Raw genomic sequence first — 22,643 nt, forward strand, 5'->3', positions numbered from 1 at the left:
TTTTTAAATTAATGTGATTTTCAAATGTTGCAAAGTGGGTGCCACAAATGAACAATAACCACTTTTCACAAGGATTTTTGCTGTACATTTGAATACGCATGTCCTGTTTTCTATAAGCATGTAAACGAATAGATAGAAGAACTTATTACTAAGCAAATAATAAGAAATTTACTTACCTCCACACAGTGGTCACCATTAAAGCCCTGGAATCTGAGGTACCACATTACTTCCCTACAGCTATTGTAAAAATTATGATCAATATCTCAGCTTTTATGCCAATCATTGACTTTTTATGAAGACAACCATGCTGAGGATCTGATCAGGCAGTCCAACTGAAATCACTTGCCTGAGTAAGGAATGCAGATCAGGCCGAATGTTATGGAAAAAAAATACATTTAAAATATATCAGCAGGTTCCTTGTGAAATGCCAGAACCTGAAGATGGAATTACAGCCTTCATTTATGTAACATCCAAGGTTGCATTATTTATTATGGCCCTGATGGAGGAGAAACATCCCTAAACAGGAGTGCACTTAAGCATATGCTTAACGATAGCTTAAAGGAAAGAGCCTGCTTAAGTGCTTTCCTGAATTGTGACCAATATGTGAAAACGTGCACGAGGCACTGAAATGTCATGGAGCTGTAATAAGCCAATGAAAACCTGTGGAGCTTGCTGAACTGAGATCTCCAAATATCATTTGCTTATTTACACATTTTAAAAGCTTCATCCATGCAGAAGTTTTTCCTTCTGGTGACTCTTATTGTTGTTACATGCTATAGGAGGCATTTCACTGCATATGTTATAGACTTCAGATAGAAGCACACAAGACTGCAAAAAAATTGCCTATATCAGGCTTCATGTACAATACATACACAGACATTATTATTTATTAAAACTTATCTAAACATGTATTTGTTCTTTGGACCAACTTCAGTCTCCTTACGTGACTGTAACGTGTTTTAAAAATCTTTCATGGAAGATTAATAATAATAATAATTAAAATGCAATAAAAGAACTTGTTTAAACAACATCAAGACAGGGATGGAAGTCAAGAAACAAGAGGTGGGAATGTTCCAGGCCTCATTCACTGCTGGCATAATCAGGCAGAAATCAACGTAAATCAATCGGGGGGTGTCTATTTGAAGACAAGGAGAGTTTGCCCTATAATCTCAAGGGGGAATTGCAAACCCAAAACGGGAAACTGGGTGTAAGCCCCAAAATATAGGTCAGATTCCAACACACATATTGACAGAAGGAGAAGTGGTTAGTGCAATAACCTCCGTCTTGGAAGACTTGGGATCAAGTCCCTGCTCTAGCACAGATTTCCTGTGTGACCATGGGCAAGAAATTTAGCCTCTCTGTGCCTCAGTTCCCCATCTATAAAATGAGAATTACAGTACTTCCCTATCTCACAGTGAGGGTAGTGAGGATAAATACATTACAGAGTTTGAGACACTCAGATATTACATTAATGGGCCCATACACATACCTAAAATAGAACCTTCCCCCACCCACTAGTCCCACAGACTTCAGCCAGACTACTTGTAGAGTAAAGTATTACTCAGCATGACTAGTAGTGTCAGAATCTGGCCCTAGGTGATGCGTGTCTTCATTCATCAGTAGCAAGGCTGTGATTCTGTTCAGGGAGAAGACATGTTTATGATTAGCTACCAGCATGAGTTGCAATCTCTTCAACCTTAATTCTGAATTCTCTGGCTTTTACTAAACTATCAAAACCTTCAATTCCCCAAATTGCCTAGAAAAACTGAAGCACAATTTTCAGCTACAGTACAGTAACTCAGAGATCTGTTTGGCACTGTAACATCGTGAAAAAAAGATGGTAAACCTAGGTTCGATTGTTTTTTCGCCAATCTTGTTTATGAACAAATATTGTCAAATGTATTGCATACGAGTGTGACTTCACAGTAATCAGACACCAAGGTTTCTAACTGACTTACAGAAGCAGCAATCACAGATTGCAATAACGTGTACCATTCAAGGGGGAGGGGAAAACTGCATTTTGGCAATTTTATAGTCAAAATGTTCCTTATAGCATGTTCTTCCGACAGTTGTTTGTCATATATTTTCCTGTATACAAGATTTATTTTACTTTTCCTCAGTCCTGGTGAGATTTTTCTGCAATGACTTTGCATTCATACTGCAAAACAACCAAAGAAAATGAAAATTATTTGAGAACAAGGATTTATACAATTTAAGTTCTGAGTTAGACAGCTGTGAAAGGGAGGGATCTACATAGCAACTGACACAACAGCTCTGCCCACACTTTCTCCCAGATCAGTTCAGGACCCCAAACTTCCATGCTTTTCAGAGTACCCTCACCAATTACAGTTCTGTAGTAAGGATTTTGTACACAATCTATGCACGGAGTGCTGGCATTCTGTGCCTCCTTGCATAGCAAAAGAAAACCTAAGTACATTAGCTATTAACTTAGAGCTTATGCAGCTTTTTTCCCCTCACACATGGTGTTCTTATTTAGGCCTTGATCCCGCAAACGCTTGTTTGCATACAGAATGGAGTGAACACAATGAAACGGGGAACCCTTTAGGATATGTAGGGCACTTAGCAGCAGACAGAACTTCTGCTGGTGGCAGGGACATGCTGACCAAACTGAAAAGCACTGTCTCTGGACTCCCATCTTAGTCCACATCTGCAATTTGAATAACTATTAGGAAAGAATTTTTTAAAACCAGACACTACAAGCTCAGTACCCAAAAAAAAAGCAAAAACAAAAAACCCACCCTAACTTACCATTGCCAGCTGCCTACCAATGTTCCCCACAGTAATGCCACCAGCAAAAAATATACATGGTAACCAGGAACGAACATAAAGGAAATCTGGAGATGTATATCTAGAAAGGAATACAAGTTTGCATTATTATCTGTTTATTGCCAAGATTGAACTTAACCCTGTACGCAGTCCTTTCTTAAAAAAAAACTTATACTTTTAAAGTTAGGCACAGAGATAGACATACTGAGAAATCTGGATAGGGGAACAGATTAGCCTAAAGATACACACACTTGTAGTAGAAAGTTTGATTTCTTACTGCAAATATCAAATTTACTACCCATCCATTCATTCATTCTAATATCCTTTCTCTGTTTGATCCAGGTTGTTTTGCTGTTGGTAACGTAGCAGTTTTACAACTCCAAACCAAAATCTCAGTCTTACACACACATAAGCACTCACATGAATCGTCCAATTAAAGTAAAGTTACACATGTGTTTAAGTTTTAGCAAGTTCAGGGCTCAAGTTAAGTCAGATCTAGCTTCAATGTTCTTGTTTACTAATCTAACATGAATACCACTTAACCAGAGGAAAAATAAAGACTCACTGGTAAACCCCATTGTAGACCAGAAGCTGTGATACCAAGGTGGCCAGAAAAGCAATTCCTATTCCAAGACCAAAGCCACTTCGTGATCTATCAAAGGTCCACCATAGTCCAATTGAAAGCGCCGCTAGTGTAAGAGACAACTGTATGTTGTTGGCAAAATCCACTTTCTGTGGTCATTTGTTAAGGATCAGTTTTAAAGTGCCAACTTCAGGTGAAGATCAATAATATTTACCTTAACTAATTTTTGACCTGAAAAATAACACCCTCCTACATAAAAATAACACCTAGCTCTTGCATAAACACGGCTCTCTTCATTTAATACAACTAAATGGTATAAGAATACTATAATAATAATAATTATTATTAAAAAGCATTATTTTATCTGTGTTAAGAAAAGTATTTACTTAAAATGTTATTTTATGTTTACAGTATTTTTTAAACCCACAGTGTTGTCTCAGGACTTTGCTACAAACTGTACAAGTGTTTCAAAGTACAGGGAGACTAGACAGAAATTAAGCAGAATAGATTTACTGTAAAAATATTACTGTTCAGATGTAGCAGTACCAAGGACATTCCAGCCTCACCTGTTGCGCCTTTAATATCCTAAGGTTAAAACCTTAAATCTAGCATTAAATTGTCAAAATGCCATATATCTTATGTTGCTGCCTACTGAAATAAGGTCATTTGGAAAAACAATATCTATTTAATTTCAATAACTATTACATGTTTTAAATTAGAATAGTATTTTTATCTAGTAAAACATTTATCCAGAATCTTGTTTGCTTTTAAAAAAGCTACAGCTATGCAAAATATAAATACACAGCACCATCAAAATACTCATGTGAGTCAAGGTGGAAGATCAGTTATATCAATTTTTAAAAAAATATGATAAATTAATAATCCTAGCACTTTGCCCTCTTCAAAACACTTTACAAATATTAACTAATTTATTTTCTCAACATCTCTGTAAGAAAGTACCATTAAAGAGAGACTGTTATTCATACGCCTAAACTTAGATTTAGGGGGTGACAAATGTGTAGGTAAAAAGGTTGTCCTGGTCTCAACCACAGGAATCCACCAGCCTGGAGAAAGATCTAGTGGAGTCGTCTAACAAGAAATGGGGTAAACTGGATGGTAACAGAGAGAGAATGGCAGACACAAGGACACAATGACCAAATTAAAGTCAGATCAAATGTGGGAAAGTCCAAGATCCTAATGCTGCTATTTGAAAGTGAAATGAACTGAAGCTCAGGATTTTCAGGAAGCCATTTAGAAGAAAGTAGAGTTGCTACACTAATAATAGCTATGGAAGAGGCCTTGCTTCCTTAAAAATGTGGAATGGCTGATAATAAACTGCACAGGTGTTTGCTGAAAGTAATCTGACTCATGAGGAGTTCACCACTCATTTGTCAAGAAACAGGTCAGAATTTGTTAGGGTCCTGAATCTGAATGTGTCCACAGTCAGGAGATGGTCAGAAGTTGGTGGCATCCATGAGACCAGATGGACACATTGTCAGATATGGGAGAACTGAGGCCCGCAAGCGGACATTAGCAGAACCTAGCTTTGATAGCTCCAACTTCTCTGGCCACACTAGATAGGATGGGGTATTGTGGGAAAAGAACATCCATCCATCCAAAGGTAAGGCCACTTGAATGGGAACGCAGCGCATTTTCCATGCCTTCTTTTGGCATCTCATTTCATCCATTCTCTCTCTTCTAGTTCTCTTGCAGCTCGAAACAAGAAAGAGAGCCAGCAACACATGGCCAGGGAGTTTTCACCACACCACCAGCAATTCTCTGCAGATCAGAGTCTGAGACCTGATGCTAAAGATGAAACAATGAGCCTTCTAGAGATTCTTAATTTTCCTTTTAATTACTTGTCTTTGAGTCTGGGTTTGGGAGACTAGTTAATCGCCTTAACTTGGAGAGGGGGACCCTATACATGATGACACAAAGCACAACTGCTCATGGATTGCCAGTGAGGCATTGCAGTCCATTTCGAGGACCTGTTTTTGTCCAATGGGCTTCGGGGAATCATGACTCTTTCATCCATGGATAGTATTAGTCTAGTGTAAAGGTGTACATGGATTTCTGAGACTTCAGCAGGGAAACGATATTTCACATCATGCCACACTGACTCACTCGTAACTTCTCTCCTTTCCGCATATTCTAAGGCAAGTCACTTAGCCTATCTGCATCTCAGTCCCCCGCCCGTAAAATAGGGATAACGATGCTTATTCACTTTTGTAAAATGCTTTGAGATCCATGAATAACCAATGCCAAGTATTTTTTTCCTACCAATTTTCCCCCAGGCTTAGCAAAGTGCACACTCTTCATTGATGCTGTTGCACATGTGAAGTTTGGTCTTTAAACCTGTAACTGTATTGAGTTTACAATAAGTGCAAGAAGAGCATCCTTAAAAATTTCTCAGAGCATAAACTCCTTTTCCCACATGTACTTGAATAACTCTAAAAAAGACACAAATATATATTTTTTAAAAAAGGGTGGGAGATTTCAGTTTAAGTGGTATTTCCAGAAACTTATATGCATGACCTTCATGAACTAGTGCAGCTACTGGCATTCTATAACTGTTTTAACTCTAAGCTACACTCTGTATGTCCTTTTATACATCGTGGTGTAGAAACAGTTAAATTGTGAGCAGTTATTTAACCTTTGGTTCACCAGAAACTAATTTGTTACTGAAAACTTCATTACCACATAGAAGGATACAGCACTAGCGTGATTTATACCCACAAAGACTGCTACACATCGCATTACACTGGACCATTCTCTCTTAAATTTATGTGGCTCTCCCAGATGTCTGTCCATGCAGGGATACAACAACCCAATCACAGCTGTGGAAATATGAAAGAAAAATTAACAATTAAACCATCTGCACTATTTAGCTGCACTAGAGATAATCTAGGCCAAGATGGTTCTGGAACATAAAAACCAAATATTTTTCAAATACTGTCAAGATTTAAAAATAAAAATAAAGGCATTTCAGATAGTTTAGGCCCAAAACATAAGTTAATATTAAAAGGCTGCCTTAAAATTCAATGAAAACAGCTATAGGTTTATAATTTAAAATTCCCCTGCAGCATCTTCAGCCACAGCAGCTTTGTGCTGGTGCATAATACCAGGAAGGGGTGAAAATAAACTACAAGTGGGATTTTCTAAACATTGTCAAAACTTTTCCTTAAAACACTCACTATACCGTAGTTCCACCTATAAAGACAATTGCCACCCCAGCTGAGAGGAACAAGTGAAAGTGCTATTTAATGTTACGCTGTTTTAGTATGTCACACCTCAAGACTGTGACAAAGCCTGAACCTTAGACTTGCCTGGTAAAGAGTTTGTAGGTATGTAATGGTCTCAATTGCTTGCTAAGAGAGCGACACTATTGCAAATGGGACACTGTCATTTCAACCCCCAGAACAAATCCTTTAGGTAGAAACAACTGGAGTAGACTGTGCACTGAAAATAATGTGGGAGCACGGTGTGTAACTAAATGAGAACAGTAAGCATACCGCTGACCCTTTAAATCTTTTCAGAGCCTGTTTCCCCTCTCCCCTTGTAAGCCCCATGGACACAAAAGGCCCATCTTACTAAGAGATAATTTTACAGAATTACATCCATGTATTCTCTTTTACAAAACACACTTGAGATCATTCTTACTGTAAAAAGGCATAATAGATATGTTGTTGGATAGCTGAGCCCCGCTACAAATAGGAAAGAAAAATTCCTATGAGATGGCCAAATCAAACTGCCCTATCAGGAAATCAAACCCCTCATGAGCTCTATGTTAAGACAACCAATTTAAGCATAAAAAAATATGCAGCAAATACAGAGTACCATAGCAGCAAGATTAGAGAATAAGAGCTACGTTAGACAGCAACTTACAGAATAGACAAGTACATAACTGTGACCAAAATATTCCAAATACAGAGAGAACAAAACTGACATACTGAGACAGCTATTTGGACAGTTTCCTCTCAAATCAGGCTCTTCTATGAAATCTGTGGTGAAATGATTCAACACCATACCAAAAGAAAGGTAATTAGAAAAAAGACTCAGCTTAAAAATTACCTTTAGCAAAACCCTGAAGCCAGAAGTGCCCAATAGACCAAAGGTAAGTTTACTGATTTGTATTACCACCCTCCAAAGAGGCAAATGGAATCCTCACTCTTATTAAAATCAAGCTCAAGGAAGATACTGTCTTTAAAATAAAGGTCTGCTTATAATAGAATTCCCCCATCCAGCTGCTCAGAATAATCCACTAGTAAAGTGTTATACTGACCCACTGACTGTGTTCTGAAGCCCAGACTCTGTGAGACTTTTAAAGGGAGCAGATTTCAGAGGACATCCGTTGCTAACAATCTGCCACTAACAAGAGCAAAGCAGCACCTTATGCCTACACCTCCCTTAGGATATAGGGGGACTGCTGCGTTCCAGACCACGTGGAGCTTTACAGATCTAAACCTGCACCTTGACCCGCACTCAGAAGCAAACAGGAAGCTGCAGCAAAAAATGGCATACTCTCATCACAGTTTACACCAGACAAGGCAAACTACTTCATGCCGCAAAATCTGGGATTTCCAGGTTCCTTTCCAGAGTTGCCCACAAAGGGCATGGCAGTAATCTAGCCTCAAGGTTACAATCATATGGATTTCTGTGGCTTGCCTAACTCTGTTTTCCTAATCCTGAAGACCAAGCATAATCTTCTGACTCAAGAACTCAGCACAGCACGGCTCAAACTAGCTAATATAGTTAGTTCTGCCTCAGTGCAGGGGACTGGACTAAATGATCTATCAAGGTCCTTCCCAGTGCTACACTTCTATGATTCACAGTACAACTTCTGTAAAATGTAGAAAGAGCTTTTGGGAGCAGAGAAGGAGGAAACAGATAGATGGGAAAGGCAGTAGGACTAGATCCAAAATTTTAAATCTTCCACATTTTTCTATTAATGAAGGATTTTTAATTTCCTCACTACCAACCCTCCACCCCCACCCCATATCACACACACACACACACACACACAGTTGGCACCTTCTGACATTACCTGCAGCTGTGCCACAACAAGGTGGTACCCACCAAGCTGAAGAGAAGATGCTCGTGATCACATCTGGTGGAAAAAGCGTGACATTTCTCTGAATCTGTAACAAGTTTAATACTAATGCAAGAAGTACACCAATAAAAAACAGTACTATTCCACGAATCACCAAGTTCATGCCATGACTGGTTACAGATGAAATGTATGGACCACACTTTTTTGGTATGGTTGGTGCTGCATCGCTTTCTGCCATGACGTGCCAGGCGATATCCACCGGTGTGATTGGGGAGGAGCCACTTCCAGTCAGTATTTTAACTCTCTCAATTTAAAACGTTCCCCAAACCCTGTGAAAACAATAGACAAGGCTGGAAAAAAAAAACATTTTTACAAAAACATTTTTTAACCTGTTAAAAAATATATTTAAAAATAAGTCAAGCTTTTCTGAATTTGAAGAAAATATAATTTACCTTCTGAAGAAGGCAAACCGCAACAGAACTAGCTCTATCTGCAACAATGCTATTGCAGTTCTGTCTGCAATCATGCGTTAAGCTGATGAATATGCTGCTAAAAATTAAGTTTTAGCAACAGCTTTACATACTTTGGAGGGGGGAAAAACCCAACCCGAGAATGAGTGGACAGCATGGCTGATGACGTGGGACCATATGGCGCAAGAACAGGAAATAAAAACTACTCAGGAGGAGGTGCTTGCTTCAGAAAAAACTGAGTTTGTGATGACTTTGATGGGGAAGAAGACAGTGAAGTCGTACCAGAGTATAGGTAGTTCAGAAGAGAATGAGGCATCTCATTTCAAGGCAGCTGTGGCGTTACATGCTTCTTTGATCTTCAAAAGAAGCCAGTAAAAAAATCACAGTGTACAGTGGAGAAATGAAATTTGAGAAAAAATTTTGCAGGGTGGAGGCAACAACCTTTGTAATAATTGAGAAGAGAAGGTGAGTCTTTGAAAGCTAGAAGGGCACATAATGCCATTACACAGAAATTCTCATGAAGGCAACACAGAATTCATTAAAATCTGTGTAATAGGATGTTAAGAAAAATGATTCTTGGCTACAAAACTAACAGTGCAAAGAGGTTAAAAAAAAAAAAACCCTCCACCTTCCCATCAGCATCAGAGCACTCCATACATGCCCAGCTCTATACACTCTAGATAGGAATGCCAGAATTTCCTTAATAACCACCTTTCTTAAAACCGTCAATCAAAACTGCTGTTTTACATGGATTCAACATCACATTCATGTCGGACATGGACAGCTTAGCCACCTGGAACTTTAAAGAAAACAAACATTGTTTTTAAATTTGAAACTGCCAACTGGTGGCAGCTTTCGATAACTCTTACTCATGGCCACATGGATAGAGACAGAAATAGAATTGTTTCCCCATTCCATTCCTTGATCAGCAGATACATAAGGTGCATAGCCACAAAGGCAAGGTGGAGGAGCACTGTGTCCGGCAGGGCATCCACTTTTACAGAGTAGAAATTTTGGAGGAAATTACAAGTGGCAGACGTACCAAATCTGAGGTTAACTATACTAATACTGGTTAAGCCACAGCAACCAACTCCAGAAAGGATCTAATGCACACCATACTGTTTTCAATACTTATGATCTACAGCTAAGTAGAAATCCATACTTTTTGAGAGGGTTACCAAAGAGGCCACATAAAAAAAGTGTAGCCCTATCCACATAGAACTTCAATCTTGTGGCTTGAGCATCAATTTACTCACGTGGACAATCGTAATGACTCCAACAGAACTACACTCATGAGCAGTTAAGTGTGCGACTCAGGTTTGTGAGCCTGAAATGCTGCCATTATTGTGGATACAGAGGGCCTACTTTTCTGTCCTCCTGCATCTTGTACGGTCATTTACACCAGTGCTAAATTCACAACACTACCAGATCTGATGCAGCTCTGGCATGATGGCGCAGATGATAAATCTCCATTACATTTTTAGTTATCTAGAATGGAGCAGCAACATCTTAAATAACAAAGAGACTTTTTTTAAAAATATGAAGCTGGCAGTTTATCTCACTGCTGCCACTGCAGCGTCATGTCACTCTTGCCCCTAAGGAGGGGAAAAGAGGAGAGCAGGGCAAGGTTAATGAGCACCATACAAAACGAGAAGACAGCAAAAGCAGCAGCAAAAGTATCAAATCTGATTAGTGGGATAAGCCATGGACCTCTAGCGTAACCAAGGAAGTTCCAAGTAAGAATATGTCATTGCTTAAATAAGTAAAATAAAAAGCATGGGATTGAAGGGTCAACACTGGGGAGCAGTGTGGCCTACTATGTAGAACACTGGACTGGGCCTCCGGAGACCTGGCTTCTATTCTTGGCTCTGCCATTAGCAGGTGAGGTGATTTTGGGCAAGTCACTTCACCTACCTGTGCCTCGGTAAAATGGGGATCGTGATACTGATCTCCTTTTGTAAAGTGCTTTGAGACCTACTGCTGAAAAATGTTAGATACAGCTTGGTGTTATTATTATTAATTACCAGAGAAAACTTATTGGCAGTAGCATGGATGGAGTTTAATGACACCAGCATACACAATATTAAAAGAATTCAGCAGACAATGATTCATGAAACAACGGACAACATTCATCAAGCAATCACAGGCCTTGCCCATGGTAGGAAATTACTTCTTTTACAGCAGCAGTGCAGCTGCAGTGGTTCTATTAACCATGCAAACTCTGCTGTGGACCAGACATTTTTACCACAGCGTCACCTTGACCGTTCAGAGAAAGGAAAGGAATTCCCTAGTACAGAGGCATCTATGCAGAGTATGAACATGTTTACAGCAGCGAGCACTTTGCCTTGAATTAGCAGCATGGAGTATTGGTTAAGAGCAGGCAACGAGAACACAGGACTCCTGGGTTCTACTCCTGGCTCTGCCATTGATTTGCTGTGTGATTTTAAGGAAAATTGACTTACCTCTGTTCCTCAGTTTCCCCACCCATACATAAGGGACAACAACTGACCAACCTTTATAAAGCACCAAGATCCTATGTTTTTGCAATGTATTATTACTGTGCTTCCTGTACTAATTGTGGAGATTAAGATTTCTGAGGGAAGTTACAGCTGTGGGTATGGGAAGGGTGTGTGCATGCATATATATACACACACACACTAATCAAAATCAGTTACATTTTATCCAAAGCTTCCATCCAGGTCGGAATAATGACACTACAGTTTACAATTTGACCCTACAACATTGCTGTGCCTTCACCTCTTGGAAATGGATATTTAAAGCTGTAACAATGCAGGAAAGCTACAAAACTAGCATCTTTACAAGACAGGCTCAGCTCCAGTTTATCCCTTCTGTGGCACACCACTTCAACTTTTTAGTGAGGGGAAACTGTGCCACATGAAGGCTTTGGGAGTCATGTGCAATAATTAAATTATCACCTGCGATTTTTTTCCAGTCACTGCAATGTCTCTAACAGGAAAAGCATCGTGAAACTGCTCCAAGTTTACCAGTTGAGCTAATCAATAAGGCTCATTTGTGTGAATCCCACAAATAAGCTATTCTTATGTAATATACAGATGTTATGCAGAACATGGTGGAGTGGAAAAGAAGACTGAGTTTCTTAAACTAAAAATCTAGCACCAGGTGATGAGAACCAGGAAATGAAAAGCTACCATTATGACAGAGATTTCAAATGTAGATGAGGACTAAGTTTCCCTCATGACATTAAAATCCAGGAACTTCACCTCAAAGCCAAGTCAAAGTTCCCCCAAACCAATAGCTTCTCAGGCTGAGGTAGTTAAGGCATGTCAGTTTCCTAGCCAACAGTACACAAGGGAGTGATGTGGCCAGCATCACATCAGACAGATTTGACTGCCCTAAACCAATGGATCAGGGACTCAGTTTGCAGCTGAGTGAACTGGAAGTGGCCTTTCAGTGTGAGATCAAGTTAGACTTGAACCCATGACAACCTTCGGGATTGCAGTCAAGCACCTTAACCACTCAGACACCACACCAATAACTTTGCAGCTTTCCCTGTCCTGCCCTTACTGATTCCTGGCCTTGCAAGTCTCATTCATTTGGAAGGAGACTCTGTGAGACATTTTGGATTAATTTGAAGGTGGGTTGTTTTTTTTTAAGTCAATGTTGTGATTATGAGAAGTACCAGCCTGACAGCCGTGGAAAGCAAAAACATAGAACAGAACAGGTTCAGGACAGACAATAGCAGTGCAAGTTTCTCCACTACAGCCTGCCACGGTGGCTCTGGCACATGTTCAGAGATAAGAGAGTAGCCAGAGGGCAAGGTGATTTCAGGCCTTCATTAGTCTGCCAACAAGAGCATCTGCTGTGAGGGTGGATTTTTCAGAAAGATGTGTGTTGTCTGAGGACCACCAAACCCAGTTCACGTACGCCCATTTCATGTACTTTAGGGGCTGCAGCCCAGGGCCCTGGGCTAAGGGGGATCCCAGTGCAGCAGGGCTCAGGCAGGCTGCCTGCATGCTGTGGCCTCATGCTGCTCCTGAAGGCGGACAGCTGCTGGCATGTCTTTGTGGCCCCTGGTCGGGGTGGGAGGAGAGACAGTTCTGGGTGCTGCCCTGCCCCCAGCACCACCCCTGCAGCTTCCATTGGCCAATGGGAGCTGCAGGGCAGTGCCTGCGGGCACAGGCAGCTCACGGAGACATGCTGTCCCCCTCCGGGCTGGGGCGCACAGAGACGGCTGCTTCCATGAGCAGTGTGGGGCGGTGCAGGCAGGCAGCTTGCCTGAGCCCTGCTGCACCACCGGCTAGGAGACACCTATGCTAAGTGCCTCCTGGCCGGAGCCTGCACCTCACACACTCTCCTGCACCCCAACCTCCTGCCCCCGGTCAGAATCCCCACCTGCACCCAAACTCCCTCCCAGACCCTGCACCCCAACCCCCTGCCAGAATCCCCTCCTGCACCCAAACTCCCTCCCAGACCCTGCACCCCTCACCCTCTCCTGCACCCTAACACTCCGCCCCAGCCTGGAGCCCAGTCCTGCACCCAAACTCCCTCGCAGAAAGAAACTAATATAACACCTGTTCTAAGGTAAGAAGTAGGCTATTTTGAATTAACTTAATTATATTCTACATGTTTTAAGACTGAAATGTATCCATGAAGGGCTTTATGTTAATTAAAAGGCAAGTTTAGTAATAGTGTTAATAGCCTCGATGCCATAATTGTGATCATTTTGTTTTAAATTAGGAAAACGACTTGTATACGGGGCCCCCACAAAATCTAATAGCCCCAGGCCCAAAGGAGAGTTAATCCGGCCCTGCCTATGCCAACAGTCGGCTATCAGGTGGCAACAACTCTCAGTGACTGGGACTAGGACCGACATGAAGCAGTGCATTGTTATTAATCATTTGGGGGCAAATTCTGCCCTTGGACAGGCATATAAAATTCCTCCTGCAGCCAACAAGGGGCTTGCGTGCCCAGAGGGCAGCATTTGACCCTTACCCAGGCCTGGATGTCTACGTGGCACCTTCTGACACATAATACAGGGCTGACTCCTGCCGGGGGGAGTTCACTGCACAGATCCCAAAAAGGGAACCCCGGAGCCACCCGGCTGAACACGACATTTGAAGTCACTCTCTCCAGGGGAAAGGTTTTAGCAGCGAGACATCACCAGCCTAGTCAGGGGTGCAGCCCTGTCCCATCCCAGCTGCATCCTCCAGAAGGACCCGCCCTTATCTCCCTCTCCTCCCCCCGCTGAGTGCCTCTGCCCCCCCCCCCTCCCGACCTACCCCTCCCACTGCAAGCCAGTGCCCAGCCCCAGGGCAAGTGTCCGCCACAGCTCCCTTACTTACTCTGCCTCCGCCATCTTCTCCCTCCCCTGCCTCAGTCTCCGCCTTGCGCAGGCTCCACGGCGCTCAGCTGGGCCGGGGCGAACAGCTGACTCGGGGCACCGGGGATTCCGTGGGGCCGGGCCCGCTGTAGACGAGCTCGGGGCACTGGGGCTTCCGCGGGGGCCAGTCAGGGCGCTTGCAAAAGCACGGAGCGGAGCCGTGGTTCCCCTTCGCTCCTGTAATAAACGAAGCAGGAGGCGAGCAGCCTTCGTTTCCACGGGTGCTGGGAAAAGGGGAGGTGGGGGCTTACCAGAAACGAGAGAGAGAGAGAGACACGTCAAGAGAGAGATTCCTGGAAAAAGTGCAAGAAGACTTTAGTGTAGCCTGTAATATACAGAGAGGAAGGAAATGCACCCACCAAGCAGCGGCTCAACTAAAGAGACAGTGAGGAAGGAGGTAAAAGTGCAAAAACAAACAGGAATTCAAAAAATAAAATAAACAGTGCTAAGAAACGGGAGGGGAGCAAGCTAAAAAAGGTACAGTGGAGGAAAAACGGAAGTGAGCTCGTGCTAAAACGGGGGGAGGAATTATTCAAAGAGTAAGCAAGGCAAAGAAATGCATCATTAAAAAAAAGTCTTTTTAAAAGACTGAAAAGTTAGAGCGAGGATGAGAAACTGCAATAAGAAATAATCTGTAACAAAAAAATACTACAGCTCCTATCCTGCAAAAAGAAAAGGAGGACTAGTGGCACCTTCAAGACTAACCAATTTATTTGAGCATAAGCTTTCGTGAGCTACGGCTCACTTAATCAGCTATGCAAATACTTAACTATACTCCCATTGACTTATTTTAAACCTAGCCGCAGTGACTTCGGTGCAACTGGATTTAAAAGAATTCAGTGTTTTAGGCCTGAAGAAGAAACTTCAGTTGCAGTCTTTGAATTCTTTTTTCTCCATTATATTGCTTTTTATAAAATTATTTGTTACGTGTCGCCTTCAGCTGCATTTTTTAAGATTTTTTTTCCTGTGAATTCATTAGCTCATTGACTTCAGTGGGATTACTCCGGAGTAACATTAAGGATGTGTGTAAAGCATTTGCAGGATTGGGGCCTATGAAATGAAGAAAATGGAGGCTGGAAAGAAATACTAAAAAATGAAAAGAGAATCCGTGCGAAATGAAATAATACTTAAAATGCAGAAAGAATGTGGATAAGGTATTAAAAATGCAAAAATACAATATATAAAAAATAGACTTTTCAAATGTAATTTAAAAGTGTATAACAAATGAATAAAAGATCAATTAATATATAACAAAGTTACGTTCAATTAATGCAACTGCACTTTCTTTTTAAAATGCAAAACGCTGGCCTTTGTTGTGAATCCAGTTCATTACTAAAGCAGGAAGCGCAAAGCTGAGTCTCTGTGTAAAATCCTTTTGTTTTCAGCTTTGTTGTTGTGCTTAATAAATTTCACTAACAGGGATAAAGATTTCCTCATTTGCGATTAATTTCAAAGAGGCTTTAAAAATTGTTGGCCTGAACTGGGCCATTTCTCCTACGAAGATTTGCGCACATGCTTAACGTTGTTTAACAGCGTTGGTTCGCTGATTAGGGCAAAATGAACAGAGATTACTAATCCAGGGATACCATTTTTATCACTAATTTGTGGCACCTGTAGACTTCCTTGGGGGAGAAGCTACAATATGAGGCGCACACCCTCTGGTAAACTAACTTGATGAGCAGGAAGAACAATAAATAACATCCCGGAGGCTTGTTATTTATATTTTTAGAAATCTGAGAGAAATATCATTGGGAGAGAATGCTATGACTCATTCCATTATGGTGTTAGTCAATGAACTTTCTTTTTAATCTTATTCCACGTGTATTATTAAATACAGTACAATGGATTTAGAATACTTACAAATCATAGTCATTCAGGTCGACTATTGTATTGCAAGTACTTTGCTATATCCACATTACAAAATCACTGGTATGATGATTGGAATGTGGTTTGTTGTTGCAAATAAGAGTGCAAACTCCAATACAATCGCAAGAAGAGTGATTGGTTAACATGGAATTATTTTATATTATGTATTACAGTAGCACCCAAAGGCCCCAGTCACAGCTAGGGCCTCATTATGCTGGACTACGTACAAATATATAGTAAGGAACAGTCCTTGCCACAAAACAGTTACAATCTAATTTAAGGCAAGACACAAGAGATTGTGACAGATATATTAAGAAATGGGGGAAGGAAGAAGCGGTTCACTGTGATAGGAGTACATCATTACAGAAGTGATCTAGGTGTGCAGTTATCTACTTTCAAGTCATTCAGTGTCTGTTTTTGTTTTATACAATAGAGATTAACAAAAAATATTGATCTCAGTTACTCCTACAGCCAACTGCTTAGTCAGTGTGTTTTATGTGATGATATTTGACTTCCAGTTTTTGGATCCTGCAAGGCAAAAGAAGTTTTTTTAATCAGATAAAATGACCTTTTTGGATGTAAGATAAACTCCTTAGGACAGCTGCCTCGCCAAGACAAAGCATTGCTAGTTTTACTGTACTTATGGCTCAGGAGCTTTATTCAAAGACAAGGCCTGTCAGTCCACTGGGGACAACTTTCTCGTAAAAGCTTTATACAAACAAAATGAGTGCATTAGAGAAAGGAATAGCTTGAATGTATGAAGACTACAGTTGATTGATGGATCTTTTTCTTGTCATATATATGACCTAATAATGTTTTATCTTTAAATAAGTTAAGGTTACTTATAGTCTGGGCCACCAAGTGTTTAGTACAATAAAATTACAAGGAACTAATCTGCAAAGAAAAATTAAACTGATCACTTTACAAATATTGACTGTATGAGTAGAGGGTGGGGGGAATGAAAGTCTAATATGTGACAGAATAAACAACGAGGGTTGGTATAAATAAATCAGTGCAGCTCCAAGAACTTCAGTGGGCCTATGCCAATTTGTGCCAGCTGAAGATCTACCCACCTTTCAATGTAGCTGAATAGAAGAGAATATTTTAAAGAACAAAAAAAGATAGGGGGAAAAAAGGATAGGAAGTTGTGTTTGAATTTGAGATTGCAGAAGGAAGCAAATCAGAAAAGAGGTGTGCCAACAGAGAAGGTAGACATAAAGGCCAAAATGTAGACTCTAGGGATTTCGTACTTACTTGGACATTGACAGGAATTATAATGAAACCACACAGAGAAGGCATCTTTTCTGGAGAGCACTAAAAGGCTCTTTCTTTACATAGACCTCACAAAAACAAAACAAGATACAGAATATCTTGGACTTAGTCCCCTGAGATGAATATTTCCCTTAGTATGAACAAGATAACAAAAAGTTGTTTAGCATAAAGGAGCGCCCAAGATGATCACATAACTTAAAAAACAAAAAGCAAACAACTAGAATGGCTTTTTTTCCCCACATTTGTCTCCATGCCTGCTACTTTAAAAAAAAAAAAAGGTATTTTGTAACACTTTTTTATGAATTCCTGCAAATTGTGGCCACCTACCTCCAGAGACCCCCCTACCCAGAGAAACCACAAACCCAATCTCCAGGGAACCCTACTAACAAAAAAACAAACCCTGGCTACGAGGAGCCTACCCACAGAAACCCACACCCTAGCTCCAAATAAACTCACTATCGGAACCATAACCCTGCCTCCAATTACCCAATTTGGAATGCTAACACTAGTCCGGGGAGCCCTAGTCAAAGAAACACTAACCATAGCTCCAAGTACCCTACCCATTGCAACTCTACCCCTGACTCCAAGTATCCTATCCATAGAAACCCTAACCTTAGGGCGGGGAGCCCTACCCATAGGAACCCTGACCTTAGCCCCAAGTCCCTTACCTATTTGAAGCCTAACCCTAGGGCAGGGAACCCTACCCATAGAAACCCTAGTGCTAGGGAGCCCTACCCATAGGAACCCTAACCCTAGGGCAGGGAGCCCTACTCCTAGGAACCCTGACCCTAGGGCGGGGAGCTATACTCATAGGATCCCTAACCCTGCAGCAGGGAGCCCTACCCATGGGATCCCTAGCCCTAGCCCCAAGTCCCTTACCGATACAAGCCCTAACCCTAGGCCCAAGTCCCCTATCCATAGGAACCCTAACCCTAGGGCAGGAAGGTAAGTTCCCTGTAAGTTGTGTGGCTGCACGGCAGGCTACCAAGGGCCGCGCAGGTGTGGAGAGGAGTCTCTCCTCTGGCCCGGCTCTGGTGGAGCTGCTGGGGAGAGAAGCCCCTTGCCCAGCCCAGGCCCGCTGGAGCTGCCAGGGAGAGGAGATGCTCCCCGAGCCCGGCCCAGCCCCGCCAGAGCTGCTGGGGAGAGCAACCCCTCCCCCAGCCCAGCTCAGGCCTGCTGGAACTGCCGTGGCTCAGGAGAGGCACCTCTCACCTGGCCCTGAGCTGCTGTGGCGAGAGAGGGCTGTGGGGAGTCGTCTCGCAGCCCCGGGACAGCCTGCACTCCAAACCCCTCGTCCCCAGCCCCACCCCCACCCCAGAGCCTGCACCCCAAACCTCTTCCCCAGCCCTGAGCCCCCTCCTGCACCCCAAACCCCACATCACTGGCCCCACCCCAGAGCCCACACCCCCAGCCAGAGCCCTCATACCCCCACACCCCAACACTCTGCTCTAGCCCTGAGCTCTCTCCCGCACAATCCCCTCATCCCTGACCCCACCCCAGAGGCTGCACCCCCAGCCAATCCCCTCATCCCTGACCCCACCCCAGAGGCTGCACCCCCAGCCAGAGCCCTCACCCGCCTGCAGCCCAACCCTCTGCCCCAGCCGAGAGCCCATTGCCACACTCCTTACCCGTCGCCCCCACCACCACACATCACCTCCATAGTGGTGCGCGTAACAAAATTCATTACACACATGGACATAAATAATTAAAGGGAACACTGGTGGGGAGTCTCACCCATAGGAATCCTAACCCTAGGCTGGGGACCCCTACCCATAGGAACCTTAACCCTAGCTCCAGGTACCCTCCCTATAGGAACCTTAGCTCAAGGACGGGGAGCCCTACCCATAGGAATCCTAACCTTAGCTCCAGGTACCCTCCCCATAGGAACCTTAGCTCAAGGGCAGGGAGCCCTACCCATAGGAATCCTAACCCTAGCTCCACGTACCCTCCCCATAGGAATGCTTACCATAGGGCAGGGAGCCCTCCCCAAAGCAACACTAATCCTAGCTCCAAATACCCTAACCTAGGAACCCTAACCCTAGGACTGGGAGCCCTCCCCTTAGGAGCTTTAACCCTATGCCAGAGACTCTTACCCACAGGATCCCTAACCCTACCTCCAAGTACCTTACCCATAGGAGCCCAAATCCTAGCTCCCAGAACCCTACCCATAGGAATCCTACCCCTAACTCCAAGTGCCCTGCCCATAGGAACCCTAACCCTAGCTCCAAGTATTCTACCCATAGGAACCCTAATCCTAGGACTGAGGGCCATACCGAGAGGAACCCTAATCCTAGCTCCATGTATCCTACCTCAAGGAACTCTAACCAAAAGTGGGGGGAACCCGAACCATAGGAACCCTATCCCTAGTACCAAGTACCCTCCCTATAGCAATGCTAACCCTAAGGCGGGGAGCCCTTCCCATAGCAACCCTAACCCAAGCTCCAAACACCCTACCCACAGGAGTCATAACCCTAACTCCAAGTACCCTACCGATAGGAACCCTACCCATTGGTGCCCTAACTCTAGGGCGGGGAACCCTACCCACAGGAACCTTAACCGTAGCTCTAAGAACCCTACCCATAGGAACCCTAGCCCTAGCTCTAAGAACCCTACCCATAGGAACCCTAACCCTAGCTCCAGGTACCCTACCCATAGGAACCCTACTCCTAGGAACCTTAGCTCTAGGGCGGGGAGTCCTACCCAAAGCAACACTAATCCTAGCTCCAAATACCCTACCTGTAGGATCCCTAACCCCAATTCCAAGTACCGTACTGATAGGAACGCTAACTCTAGGGTGCGGCGCCCTACCCATATGAACTCTAACCCTAGTGAGGTTAGCAATTGTTCACCTTAAGAGGTGATATTGAAACAGGCTGGCTACCAAAACATGTGCCTTTAAAGCAGTATAAATGAAGAAGAGGAGGACAATGAATTGAGGGACGAGAGAGAGGCAGACAGGAAGAGACTCAATAATCTACACTGGTCTGTAGGTCACAATGTGGCCACATGTGACATAAATGTCCAAGTTGCTCTTGGATCTATGTGCGCGTGTGTATTGGGTAGGAAGAGAACTCTCCTTTGCTTGTGCTCAGCACAGTGCTGTTGGGGAGAGCAGGAATTGCTTCTTGCTAATGCTTCCATGTGTTAACTGAATGGGGGGAATAATGAAGCTAGGGCTATATTACTGCCTCCTTTCTACACCAGTTAGTGTGTGTGTTGGTGGGGAGGCGTGCACAGTGCACCAATTGTAAGAGTGCAGAAATGCCAGGCAGCAGAATGTACTGCTCTAGGAACCTTAGCTCTAGGGCGGGGAGCCCTACCCACAGCAACACTAATCCTAGCTCCAAATACCCTACCAAACACCTACAAGAGCTCTATCAAGCATTCTTACAACTACAATACCCACCTGCTGAAGTGAAGAAACAGATTGACAGAGCCAGAAGAGTACCCAGAAGTCACCTACTACAGGACAGGCCCAACAAAGAAAATAACAGAATGCCACTTGCCGTCACCTTCAGCCCCCAACTAAAACCTCTCCAGCGCATCATCAAGGATCTACAACCTATCCTGAAGGATGACTCATCACTCTCACAGATCTTGGAGACAGGCCAGTCCTTGCTTACAGACAAGGTGAAACAAATACTCACCAGCAACCACATACCACACAACAAAAACACTAACCCAGGAACCTATCCTAGCAACAAAGCCCGTTGCCAGCTGTGTCCACATATCTATTCAGGGGACATCATCATAGAGCCTAATCACATCAGCCACACTATCAGAGGCTTGTTCACCTGCACATCTACCAATGTGATATATGCCATCAGGTGCCAGCAATGCCCCTCTGCCATGTACATTGGCCAAACCGGAAAGTCTCTGCGTAAAAGAATAAATGGACACAAATCAGACATCAAGAATTATAACATTCAAAAACTAGTCAGAGAACACGTCAGTTTCTCTGGTTACTCGATTACAGACCTAAAAGTTGCAATTCTTCAACAAAAAAGCTTCAAAAACAAACTCCAACGAGAGACTGTTGAATTGGAATTAATTTGCAAACTGGACACCATTACATTAGGCTTGACTAAAGGCTGGGAGTGGATGTGTCATTACACAAAGTAAAACTATTTCCCCATGTTTATTCCACCTTCCCCCCTGCCCTCCCACTGTTCCTCACACGTTCTTGTCAACTGCTGGAAATGGCCCACCTTGATTATCACTACAAAAGCTTTTTTTTCTCTCCTGCTGGTAATAGCTCACCTTACCTGATCACTCTCTTTACAGTATGTATGGTAACACCCATTTTTTCATGTTCTCTGTGTATATAAAATCTCTCCACTGTATTTTCCACTGCATGCATCCGATGAAGTGAGCTGTAGCTCACAAAAGCTTATGCTCAAATAAATTTGTTAGTCTCTAAGGTGCCATAAGTACTCCTTTTCTTTTTACTGCTTGTGCCCGCAAGGGCTGCGGGGGAGATACCAGCAAAAGAAGGACACTCAGGCCTAAGAATAGTAAACTCTGCTTTATTGAAGGAAAGAAGAACTTATGCTCCAATCTGTGCGGGGAGCCCCTAGGACGCGCGGAGGGGCTGCAGGGGACTCTGGCCATTCGGGACAGCTGACCAGGCAGGACTCCACCTGGGGGGAGTCCTCTGCAGTGCTATATTCTTTGCGCTTATCTCGGGGTTACATGGGGTCAACAGCTGGCTACATTCTTATATGTACGATTTATGCTTATTACATAAACTGACTTGTTTACAGGCAAAAATATGCTGAGCTATGCTACAATGTCTTTTGGCAGGGTCTGTCGGACAAAGTTCATTGAAACTGCCTGCATCCTCCGCTTACCTCCAGTCACATACTCAGTCCACCACTTAGCTCCTCGCCAATCTTCAGCAACCTTGCCCCTACACTGCTCTAGAGGAATTCTTTCTGAGACAGAATTCTCCCTAGGATCTCCCTCTCCATTGCAGGTTTCAGAGTAACAGCCGTGTTAGTCTGTATTCGCAAAAAGAAAAGGAGTATTTGTGGCACCTTAGAGACTAACCAATTTATTTGAGCATAAGCTTTCGTGAGCTACAGCTCACTTCATTTACAGTATGCATCCGATGAAGTGAGCTGTAGCTCACGAAAGCTTATGCTCAAATAAATTGGTTATCTAAGGTGCCACAAGTACTCCTTTCCTCTCCATTGCAGCTCTGATGTATCTCCTCCAGCCTGTCTCTGGCTGTCAAATCCAGAATCAAGTTCA

General features: G+C 43.1%; 1 protein-coding gene across 5 annotated transcripts; it reads right to left on the reverse strand.

Annotated features, from left to right (window-relative positions):
• Positions 1-1,856: 1,856 nt before the first annotated feature.
• INSIG2 (insulin induced gene 2) lies at positions 1,857-14,595 on the reverse strand. Of its 5 annotated transcripts, none has more exons than XM_073305246.2 (6): positions 14,215-14,595; positions 8,415-8,749; positions 6,083-6,207; positions 3,353-3,519; positions 2,770-2,869; positions 1,857-2,158 (listed from the first exon to the last, which is right to left on the reverse strand). In XM_073305246.2, exons 2-6 carry the CDS (start codon positions 8,656-8,658, stop codon positions 2,117-2,119), a joined length of 678 nt encoding a protein of 225 aa, XP_073161347.1. In that variant the 5' UTR covers positions 8,659-8,749; positions 14,215-14,595; the 3' UTR covers positions 1,857-2,116. The 5 variants fall into 5 exon arrangements, with proteins under 5 accessions (XP_073161347.1, XP_073161348.1, XP_073161349.1 ...); XM_073305247.2 differs by having other exon boundaries at positions 8,415-8,770; XM_073305248.2 differs by lacking the exon at positions 8,415-8,749 and having other exon boundaries at positions 14,215-14,575.
• Positions 14,596-22,643: the final 8,048 nt, after the last annotated feature.

Source organism: Lepidochelys kempii, chromosome 11, assembly GCF_965140285.1.
Source record: "Lepidochelys kempii isolate rLepKem1 chromosome 11, rLepKem1.hap1, whole genome shotgun sequence".
Taxonomy (NCBI): domain Eukaryota; kingdom Metazoa; phylum Chordata; order Testudines; family Cheloniidae; genus Lepidochelys; species Lepidochelys kempii.

Coding starts and splice junctions, on each gene's coding strand:
- INSIG2 (XM_073305246.2), bottom strand. CDS start 8,658: ATGGCAGAAAGCGATGCAGCACCAACCATACCAAAAAAGTGTGGTCCA. Junction 2,870..3,352: donor GTCTACAATGGGGTTTACCA/GTGAGTCTTTAT, acceptor ATTCCTTTCTAG/ATATACATCTCCAGATTTCC. Junction 2,159..2,769: donor TTGGTAGGCAGCTGGCAATG/GTAAGTTAGGGT, acceptor GTTGTTTTGCAG/TATGAATGCAAAGTCATTGC.